General features: G+C 44.7%; 2 protein-coding genes across 3 annotated transcripts; one reads left to right on the top strand and one right to left on the bottom strand.

Annotated features, from left to right (window-relative positions):
- Positions 1 to 4,795, top strand: LOC127314627 (putative disease resistance protein RGA4). 2 transcript variants are annotated; one of them, XM_051345132.2, is made up of 3 exons: positions 1 to 3,983; positions 4,408 to 4,510; positions 4,610 to 4,795. In XM_051345132.2, exons 1-2 carry the CDS (start codon positions 281 to 283, stop codon positions 4,482 to 4,484), a joined length of 3,780 nt encoding a protein of 1,259 aa, XP_051201092.1. In that variant the 5' UTR covers positions 1 to 280; the 3' UTR covers positions 4,485 to 4,510; positions 4,610 to 4,795. The 2 variants fall into 2 exon arrangements, with proteins under 2 accessions (XP_051201092.1, XP_051201091.1); XM_051345131.2 differs by having other exon boundaries at positions 162 to 3,983; positions 4,417 to 4,510.
- An 87-nt stretch (positions 4,796 to 4,882) lies between these two features.
- Positions 4,883 to 7,729, bottom strand: LOC127314631 (NEP1-interacting protein 1). Its single transcript, XM_051345135.2, has 5 exons — positions 7,246 to 7,729; positions 6,420 to 6,598; positions 5,826 to 5,909; positions 5,531 to 5,701; positions 4,883 to 5,269 (listed from the first exon to the last, which is right to left on the bottom strand). The coding sequence occupies exons 1-5, from the start codon at positions 7,400 to 7,402 to the stop codon at positions 5,147 to 5,149; spliced, it is 714 nt and encodes a 237-aa protein (XP_051201095.1). The 5' UTR covers positions 7,403 to 7,729; the 3' UTR covers positions 4,883 to 5,146.
- Between the last annotated feature and the right edge of the window lie 3,093 nt (positions 7,730 to 10,822).

Below are 10,822 nucleotides of genomic sequence, written 5' to 3'. Positions count from 1 at the left end.
GCACAACACTGCAGAAGGCGTTGGCTCTGTACGGAAGCAGTCTTCTGTTATTAAAAGAATACAAGTGTACAGCTGTTGTTTCTATATTGTGCTAGTGGATGCAATCAATAAATGGAATCAAACACATCTACATGTACCTCTCCCCCCGGAAGTCAATATTAGCTACATTTGCTTTCATTGTCCTTACAAGCAAGCAAACATACCTTGTTCAGACCATTTTCTTCTCCACCTTACACTGCACTTGTGCTTCTCTGTATTCTTGTGTCTCCTTGGTATTCCAATGGCGGTGGTTGTGGCCACCATGGTGGTTGAACCACTGGTCAAAATCATCATGGAGAAGGCATCCAACAACCTCCTCGACCAGTACAAAGTGATGAAGGGCATGGAGAAGCAGCGTGATATCCTGAACCGCAGGTTGTTAGCCATCTTGGACATCATTACTGTCGCCGAGCAGGCGGCATCACACAAAGAAGGTGTCAAGGCTTGGCTCGAGGCCATCAAGAAAGTGGCTTACCAGGCGAATAAAGTCTTTGATGAGTTCAAGTACGAGGTGCTTCATCGCGAAGCCAAGAGGAATGGACAATACAAGGAGCTTGGCTTCGATGTGGTAAAACTCTTTGCCACTCACAACCGTTTCATATTCCGTAACAGGATGGGAAGAAAGCTCTGGAAAATTGTGAAGGCCATCGAGGTCCTTGTGACTGAAATGAGTACCTTTCACTTTGAGCGTCAACAACAACCGCCTGTATCCAACCAGTGGCGAGAGATGGATCATGATATCTTTGATCTAAAGGAAATCACCAATCGATCCAGAGCCAAAGATAATAAAAATATTGTTGACATACTAGTTGGCCAAGCTAACAATCCATTTCTCACTGTTGTTCCCATCGTTGGAATGGGGGGTCTGGGCAAGACCACATTAGCACAGCTTGTTTATAATGAACCTGAAATTCAGAAGCACTTCGATTTTTTGGTATGGGTGGGTGTCTCTGATGCCTTTGATGTGGATTCTCTAGCTAAAAGTATAATTGAGGCAGTTCCTGAGAAGAAGGTTGGTAGAAAAGCAACTCATAGTAAGACACCACTAGATAGCCTTCAAAATGTTGTGACTGGGCAAAGGTACCTCCTTGTGTTGGATGATATCTGGAAACAACAGGTTCATATCTGGGAACATCTCATAGCCCGACTTCAACATGGTGGCAGGGGTAGTGTGGTCTTGACCACAACTCGTGATGAAGGAGTGGCTGAAATATTGGGCACTACTGAAGCTTATAATCTCGCAGCTTTGGATGATACATTTATCAAAGAAATCATCGAGACAAGAGCATTCAGCCATTTGCACAAGGAAGAGCAAAGGCCCGCTGTGTTGGTGAATATGGTTGGTGAGATTGTCAAGAGATGTGTTGGTTCTCCTTTAGCTGCAACAGCACTGGGCTTTGTACTCCGCACCAAGACCAGTGAGGAAGAATGGAAAGCTATTTCAAGCAGAAGCAACATTTACATCGAGGAGTCTGGAATCTTACCAGTACTCAAACTCAGCTACAATGTGTTGCCGTCGCGTATGAAACAATGCTTTGCCTTTTGTGCTATATTCCCCAAAGGCTACGTGATTGATGTGGACAAGCTAATTCAACTATGGATTGCACATGGGTTTATTGTCCAAGAAAATCAAGTTTGTCTTGAAACTGTTGGCAAACAAATTTTTAGAGAGCTAGCTTCAAGGTCATTCTTCCAGAATGTGAAACAAGTCAAAGGCACAGTCCGGGAAACTGAACACATGGGGGTTTGTTATTCCATTACTACATGTCAAATTCATGATCTTATGCATGATGTTGCAATGTCTGTAATGGAAAAGGAATGTGCCTTCGCAACCGAGGAACCAAGCATGCTTAAATCTGTTGTCGTGACCGAGGAACGAAGTCAGAGTGAATGGCTTCCAAACACTGCTCGGAAATTATTTCTGTCATGCGAGAAACCCGAAAGAAAATTGAATAGATCTCTGAAGAACAGCTCTGCAACTATTCAAACACTTATGTGTGATATCCCTCTGAGTAGTTCATTGCAGCATCAATCGAAATACAGATCTTTACAAGCATTACAGCTCCGTTTACATATACCATCATTTCCTCTGAATCCAAACCATCTACATGTCTTGAGATACTTAGATCTCTCAAGAAGTTCTATCAGAGCAGTTCCTGAAGGTATGAGTACTCTATACAACCTGCAAACGCTGAACCTCTCTGGCTGCAGATTGCTTGGTGGACTTCCAAGACAAATGAAGTATATGACTGCCCTTCGACACGTTTACACACAATGTTGTCCAGCGCTGAAGAGCATGCCTCAAGACCTCAGAAAACTCACATCCCTACAGACGCTTACATGTTTTGTAGCAGGTAGTGGCTCTGATTGCAGTAAGGTTGGAGAGCTCGGGCATTTAAATCTTGGTGGTCAACTAGAGCTAAGTTCTCTAGAGAACGTCACCGAAAAAGATGCAGCAGCGGCAAACCTCATGGAGAAGAAGGACATAAGAGAGTTAACATTAAAGTGGACCAGACGTCTTTATTATACATTGAGTAATGTGAATGATGCAAGAGTGCTGGAGAAACTAAAACCTCATGAAGGGTTATATGCTATAAGAATACACTCATATGGAGCAACCACGTTTCCAATGACGTTGGCTAGGTTGCCAAACATTGGTGAGATCCATCTTTTCAACTGTTCACGATTGAAATGGTTGTTCAACCGTCACAATGATACATCCTTTGCATTCCCAAATCTGAAGGAGCTTACACTAGAAGATCTTGACAGTTTGGAGAGATGGTGGGACACAGATGATGATACGATGCAAGGAGACGAGATAATGTTTCCTCTGCTTGAGAAGTTGTATATTACTGGTTGCGGAAAGTTGAAAAAACTGCCAGGACGTCCAACCTTCCCTAACCTTCAGAAGGCAAGTCTTCATAGATGTCAAGAGTTAACAACTACAGCTAAATCACCAAAGCTCAGTGCGTTAAACATGGAAGGACGTGAGGGCCAGTTGTTGCTGTGGGTAGCTAGACATAAGACTTCATTGACCAATCTGGAACTGAGTAACATTGAAGGCGGTGGCACGGATGAGCAACATTTGATGGAAAAAACCATGGCTGAGCATACTCTAAGGGAAGTGCTGGACGGAAAGGAAAAATGGAATTATCTTGATTTTCCTCTAGCAGTATTGGTGTTAAAATACTTTAACTCAGATGTGATAGAGCTGTGTGCATGTTTTGTACACCTTCAAGATTTGTCAATTTATTGGTGCTATGCGCTCGTATACTGGCCAGAGAAAGAGTTTGAAGGATTGGTATCCTTGAGGAGGCTTCGGATTGATCGCTGCAGTGAACTGATTGGATATAGACAAGCTCCTGCTGAGTCATCAACATCGTCACAAACGAAACAGCTCCTGCCAGGTCTAGAGTCTCTAACGATATGGTGCTGTGACAGCTTGGTTGAGGTCTTCAGCATCCCTCCATCTCTCAGGAGAATGAAAATTTCGGGGTGCAGTAAGCTTAAGTCTAACTTCGGCAGGAGGGTGCAGCAGGCACACTCAGCATTGTCGATTCATCATGGGTCATCTAATATACTGGAAGTTTCATCCTTACCATCGCCTGAAGCCTGGGTGGAGCACTTAGAAGAATTAAAATTAGATATGTGTGATGGCTTAACAGGGGTTCTCCATGTTTCCCCGTCCCTCAAGGAAATAGACATAAGGCGCTGTGATGGGTTGACATCTCTGGAATCTTGCTCGGGAGAGCTCCCATTGTTGGAGCTCCTTAAACTTCGTGACTGCAATACCCTGTCATCCCTACCGGATGGGCCGCAAGCATACTCATCTCTCCAACGCCTTACCATTACAGAATGTCCTGGTATGAAGACGCTCCCTACGAGCCTGCAGCAACGGTTGGGCAGCATGCAGGAGGAAGACATAGATGCCCATCATTATGGAAGTAAGCACACAGCAATTACCTTCTCTTAGACTATGCTCAGCCAAGGTTTTCTCATCAAATGTTAATTATTCCATCTCTACTAGTGAGTATTAATGTACTAGTTAGATAATCTTGGCTGTATTTAGCACAACCAAGATTAATTATTAGTGAGTATTACAAACTTGGCTCAGAGTATGCTGACACCAAAACTGATGCCTTGGCTGTATTTAGTACTAGTGCGTATTCCATTTATAAGAAGCCAAGAATAATCTTGCAATAACCTTGGCTGTATTTAGTACTAGTGAATATTAAATGTACTAGTTAGATAATGATAATTGCATCGATACTATAGTATGACAGGAACTGGAAAAGATTAATTATTCCTTTAGCCTTAATTTTCATTTCTTAATGATGCTCCTCTAAGTATAAGTTTTTGCATTGTTAGCCTCTGCAGATACTTCAAGGCCTATCCCTACCCTGTTGAAACCGAAGACATGGAAGTATGCCATCTCTAGATATTAGAGAAACACGGGAATAACACTTTGGAAGTATGTCATCTCTACATTGTTGTAACGCTTTCTTCTTTTATTGCAAGAATAAGTTATTGGGATTATAAACTCTCATGCCTCGTTGCGGAATTCTTCCAGCACATACAGCCAGGGAAGGGAGCACTTGGAGTAGAGCTATTCACTTGCAAGACAATCAGGATCCTGAAGTTGTGAGATCCGTAATCAGGGAGTGCTTCTAGCACTACTGGTTATCATTCCCAGAAGGAAAAAGTCCCAAAATCTCACGTTCGTCAGGAATTCCACCATATCAAGTTACCAACTGATCGCGATGTACCATATCAAGTTACTGGTAATTCAGAGACCATGCAAGATATTGTACAATATCGTGATATGTAATATTACCAGAGAACAAAGCGCAAGCCGGTCCAGTGCTTTTTCATTTTTCAGTAGTACGTACTATATTACATTGATCGGGAGAGAGATCAAAAAGCAAAAGCAAAAAAAACAAAAACTCTATAAATTTAGGGTTCGTTCTATAGATATGTCAGCCTCCTAGCAACAGCAACACAGGCATAGCGCGCACACACAGCATGCAAAGCAGCAACCATAGCCTCCTTTCTAATAACAGAGCACAGTTCTTCATCGATCGTCGTCGAGGATGGTGATGACGATGATCTAGAGCTTCCTCCTGCACAGCGGGCACGACCCGTGTTTGATCAGCCAGCCGTCGATGCACGGCACGTGGAACACGTGCCAGCAATCGGGCAAGCTCCGCACCTTCTCCCCAATCTGGAAATCCTGAAAGCAACCCGGAACATCACCAAAAAGTTTAGAGAACACATCATGTAAAAAGAAGTTCGAAAAGAAGTCATGCAAAAGAAGTTCATCACTCTAAACAAGCAATGATCTTCACATGAAAACAGAATGAGCAAAAAAATCTGAGTGTTTACATGACAGAAGGCAGTGAGGGTTTAGGGGAGTATAAAAAACTGCAGAGAGGTTTATGCTTTAGGTGTTAGTGGGTTTTTCAGGGGAATTGTGATTGTGTGATTTTCAGACCTGGAGGCAGACAGAGCATCCTGAAAGATCACCGACGGCATTCCGGTTGTACTCCTCGGTGATCCTGTTCTCGGGCAGCTTATCAATCGACGCCCTCGGCATGCCGTTGGTGCCCTCGATCTCGAAAAGGTCAGGGGCCTCCCTGAACTGCGATGAATCCACAGCATTCATCTGCATGTCCAAATAACCATGCAGTATACCGTTAGACAAAATAAAAAGTGCGGTAACTAATTTCAGACAGTTGCTTCCCGTCAACCATGCATGTATGATGCACAATTGCAGGTGACAAACTGACCTGGCTCCGAACCACCCGCTGCACCGCCGGATCGACCTTCTCGCGGACAAGCCTGCCCGTGATGAGGCTGTAGATCACATTAAGCTGCATTTCCAGTAATTAAAAGGTTTGTGTTAGGCTCAAGCAGACCAGAAAGTTTCAGCCAACCCAAAGTTATGTAGCATCAAAAGACATTTTCATTCTGATATGCAGCCTCAGAAGAATTGTTGTGGTCAAAACATTTTCGGATGACAAGGATAGATAAGTAAGAGGTGCACACCACCACTCAGAAAATTCTAGTCCAAGTTGTGCATCATAAAGCTAAGGGAAAAAAGATGGGTTTTTTACTCTGGGATGAACACTGAACTTAAGCCTTTTAGAAAGGTGAGAGCATGTTTAGGGTTGTACAGCAGCAATGCAACATAAACACATCATTAGCTAGCCAAAGCGATGAGCACAATTAGTCAATGCAATTTAAGCAAGATACACTGATACATCAACAGACAAGGAAGCCCAGATGAGCAAGCAAGCGTGTCAGTTGCGAGTTTGCTGTCCTACTCCTATCTACTTGCTGCCAACCATCCATGGATCAAGCATGCTGTTTAGGGTGCTTACCACGTAGAGGATGCTCCAGATCCCGGACCGGCGGGAGCGCCATAGGCGGATGGAGGAGTCCACGACCTCGATGGACACCAGCGCGCCGGTGATGGCGCCGATGCCCGTGCCGCGGAACAGGCCGCTCTCGGTGGCGAGCCCGATCAGACCGCCCGTGACGGCTCCCAGGAACAGCCCGGCTGCAAAAAGATACATGTCAATGTTGAGAAGATCAGTGTTAAGTACGTACAGATGAACAAGATTGCAGGGCATGTGGAGCAGATCAACCGAAATTGCACAAAAATCATACACTTAATTTTGTAAACACTGAAGACTGAACTGGACCCGAATGCGAAATTTTAGGCTCAATATGGAAGGAAATAAAACTCTAGTTTTGCAGCTGAAGAATCCGTTCATTCGCAGCGGAGGGGGAAAAAATAGAAATTTTGTGAGCTAAGGTAGAAAGAGCAACGCCCGGATCCTGCTCTCCCCGCACATAAACATGCATGAGCATGAATGATATCATCTACACATGCTCCCTTTTTTCTGAAAGAAATCATCAGTATGAACCGAAGCTGGAAGCTAAGGTGTACACCAGAGAAACATCCCTGTTCTGCTCAGGCCATAGGTAGGAACCAAGCCGAAAGAGCGAAACAGGCACGGCATCTGAAGAAATTAAGACTGGAGAAGATGCATCCGAGGCTCATCATAGACACGGATCAGCTTAAAGCCCAAGATCGACCGGCAAAAAAGCAAATTGACGAAGAAATCGAGAGGATTTTGAGCAGCCATCAGCTCGGGCACGAAGAGGGCGGGATGAATAGAAGAAGCCGTAGTCCGTACGTACCGATGGCGAAGATGAAGGTGATGACGCCGCGGAGCACCCGCTGCATCATCCTCCTGCTCCCCACGGCGCCGCCCCTCCCGCGCCCGCTGCCGCTCCTCACCAGCGACGCCAGCGACACATTGCTCGAGCTCCGCGAGAAGGCCCCCGACGGATCCATCCTTCCCCACCTCAGAACCTCACTTCACTTCCTCCAATCACACACACAGAGGGACAGACAGACCGATCGAAGAAGCTGGATGGTGGTTCGAGAGATCCGGGCAGGAGGAGAGCTAGGGGATCGATGTCTTGATGACGACGAAGCACTGGCAGTGGAAGAGAGAGAAGGAGAAGAAGAAGGGAGTGGAGAAAGGTGGAGTCTTTATGGCGCCAACCAACTCGTGACCGGCGCATTGAATCGGCGTGCGGAAGCGGTAGGTTCGGCTTGCCCCCGACGCCCGCCTTCCCTCTTCTTTTTCTTCCTCGCGAAGGCGGAGCTGACGGCATCCATCCATCCATGGCCGCCCACCACCTGCCCTGCCCTGCCTGTGCGTGCGCGCGCGCGTGTCATCAATGGCGAGCCGTGCTTTCACCGACGTGTCTCCCAGATATTTTCTTGCCTTGCCTTGCGTCGGAGCGAGCACATGCCGCCATCAATCAGTCGGAGCCAGGGGTGGATAGAGTAGATCGATCGGATGGATTAATTCCTTCGGGGGTTTTGTTTGCTTCTTATGACTTATGACTATGAAAGAAAGTAGAGATCATGCCGACTGAATTCTATTTTGATTTGTTGATTGTGGGAAATATTATTAATTTGAATGTTCACTCCTTTGTCTTAGGGAGCGAACAATTGGTTTTCGTCATGCCAAAAGACTAGAAACTTTCAGCGAAGCAGGATTAAGCGTCGATATAGCACCTGGTGTGTCTCTTTAGAAGTTCGGTACGAAACGTAGATGTACTGTTACTCCCCCGGCTGTGTTCTTTACAGCTACCATTTTTTTAATAAAATAGTTTTGTAAATCATTCTCGCCAAGAATTAAGTTAGAACTCAGTCGACTTCGGAATCGTTGAAATTTTACTATGCTCCCGTGCACCTTGGAATAACACATGGGGTTGCGATTTCTTTTGCGGGGGACATGGGGTCGCAATTGGAACCAAACATTTATCATGTGCACATAAATTACATACTCCCTCAGGTCCTATTTAATTGACTCAGATTTAGTATAAAGCTGTACTAAATCCGAGTCAATTAAAAGAGACCGGAGGGAGTAGTATAAAATTAGCTCGCTGAGTAGTTGCTCTAGAAAAAGAAAAAAGGAGCTGGTTAGCAAACCAAAATTTCCAGATTCGGACAAGGCTTTAATTAACGCCCATCCACCGACCCAAGGGTAGATGCATACTCAATCCTAGGCATGACGCTCGCATTCGCTGCAAGCTGTCATGCATGAAGACTGACCTTGTTCAGAAACGTTTTGGTTGACACTGGCAGCCGGCCTGTTCCGAAAATGACTGGACGATGTGTACCGTAAGACTAAACAGTACAGTGACAGTACAGTGACGCTAATGTTGGATTACAATGCTATGCACTGTAATCAATCTTAGAGTTAGGCTTCTTTTTCTTTTCCTTTGACAGGTAATCAAATAATCACGCGAAGTGTTTTTCAATACGAATCTAGTGGTGTCTATCAACTTGGTCTAACATAAACTGAGCCAGCCGAAAGCTAACTTTTTTAATTGGATTAATAGTTAGTGAAATCATGGATTTTGGCAATCAAATTGTGTCTTATATGTTGGAACACAGATACCACGATATAATTAACTGAGCGGAATAATTTGTACTTACAAGCATGGTGTGAGTGTTTCGGTCACCGTCCGTTTTGCTTTGGGATTCAGATAAAGTGAAAAGAGATAAAAGAATATTTCCATCTATCAAGGCTAGGGGGAATCTAGAGAAATAAATGAACGGTCCAGAATACACCCACACATATGCGTGTGTGTGTGTGAAATCCACTCTCTTGAGCCATCTAGAGGCGGACTTTCAAATTTTCTTGGGAAAACAACCATTTTTGGGGGGACCTTGCACCCGTAACCACGCGACCTCACCAAGAGGTTGCCATGTTAAATAAAATCAGAGTTGCTAGTTCTTAGCTAGCGGAGAACTAAGATAATTCTTAGTCAAATTGTACACCGTTCAATTGTATCATGATTTGTGCACATATTAATTGCAGGTTGTATTGCGATTGAGCTTTTTTTTTCTTCAGTTTTTCCATTGCAAATGGGGATGCAGTTCTTCCGTAGCTAACCAAGAGGCGCTTGGACTCACCTGCAGTACTTGCTAATTGGTCTTGAATATGTTAGACCAAATTGATAATATGGAGGGCACATGCTCGAATAATTATATCCTTCAAGGTATATCACGGTAAAAGTATGTGGCCAAGCGATTTAATACGCATACGCCGTTGGTTAATTTTGAGATCCTGTTTTTTTTTCAAAAAATTCCACCGAACTAAGACTGTCAGATGCAAAGCCCCACACCTCATTAAGGTCATGTTGGCTAAACAAAAGAGCAGACCCCATTAAAGACGGAAGCGATAATCATTCATAATAGTACAAGGAAAACTAAAAATGTAATAAGAATTATGAATAGTGCCCTCACTAGTAGAAAAAGAGGCTTCCGTCCACCCCCATTAGTCCCCAAAATATTCGAACCGCGACTAAAGGGGTCTTTAGTCGCGGTTCGGGAGGCGACCCGCGACCAAAGGTCTGGGCCCAGCGGGCTCGGTCGACAGCTGGGGGACGGGAGGGGCTTTAGTCGCGGTTGGCCAGGCCAACCGCGACTAAAGGTCCTCAGGCCTGGCCCGAAGGCCTTTAGTCGCGGTTGGCCAGGCCAACCGGGACTAAAGGCTCATCCCTATAAATGCAGCTCAGCACACTTCACTTAGCCATTTGGTGCCACTTCTCTTCACAATCTTCACAAGGGGGTGGTGGGTTTGCTTTTGGTTCCTCTTATGCACACAAGGTGTTTGATGAAATGCCCGAGAGCATGAAACAAACATGATATGAAGTGTCCGAGCCACACTTGAGCTTTCTCATTTATTTTATCCTCCTCGATCGCGGAAAGCAACTTGAACCTTTCATGTGTCATTGATAAAATATGCATGTGTGTAGTTCATTGTTTAATTTCTATTATTTGTAGCTAGTTAGTTTAACAAATGCATGATGGTTAATTATATACTTTATATAATAATAATGCAGATGAATCGGCAATGGATGTACGATAACCGACTCTCCGGCGAGTTCATTACGGGTTTGAAAGATTTCCTCGTAGTGGCTAATGCGAACAAGCAGGGGGGTTTTGTTATCTGTCCATGTGCTGCCTGTAAGAATCAGAAGGGTTACTCTTCCTCAAGAGACGTTCACCTGCACCTGCTTCGGCAGGGTTTCATGCCAAGCTATAATTGTTGGACCAAGCATGGAGAAAGAGGGGTTAGAATGGAAGAAGATGAAGAAGGGGATGATATCATCAATGACAACTATCCTGATCATTTCGGTGATACTTTCATGGAGGATGCTGAAGGTGGGGAAGGTGAAGGGGAAGGTG

Source organism: Lolium perenne, chromosome 7, assembly GCF_019359855.2.
Source record: "Lolium perenne isolate Kyuss_39 chromosome 7, Kyuss_2.0, whole genome shotgun sequence".
NCBI classification, from domain to species: Eukaryota; Viridiplantae; Streptophyta; class Magnoliopsida; order Poales; family Poaceae; genus Lolium; species Lolium perenne.
The sequence above is the reverse complement of the archived record's forward strand: the minus strand, read 5'-3'. Positions and strand labels throughout refer to the sequence as shown.

Excerpts from the sequence above, each read along its gene's own strand:
- LOC127314627 (XM_051345132.2), top strand. The coding sequence starts at position 281 with ATGGCGGTGGTTGTGGCCACCATGGTGGTTGAACCACTGGTCAAAATC. Across the intron at positions 3,984-4,407 it reads AGATGCCCATCATTATGGAA|CCTCTGCAGATACTTCAAGG; the intron begins GTAAGCACACAG and ends TTGCATTGTTAG.
- LOC127314631 (XM_051345135.2), bottom strand. The coding sequence starts at position 7,402 with ATGGATCCGTCGGGGGCCTTCTCGCGGAGCTCGAGCAATGTGTCGCTG. Across the intron at positions 5,910-6,419 it reads TCTGGAGCATCCTCTACGTG|CTTAATGTGATCTACAGCCT; the intron begins GTAAGCACCCTA and ends CTGGAAATGCAG. Across the intron at positions 5,270-5,530 it reads GATGCTCTGTCTGCCTCCAG|GATTTCCAGATTGGGGAGAA; the intron begins GTCTGAAAATCA and ends GGTTGCTTTCAG.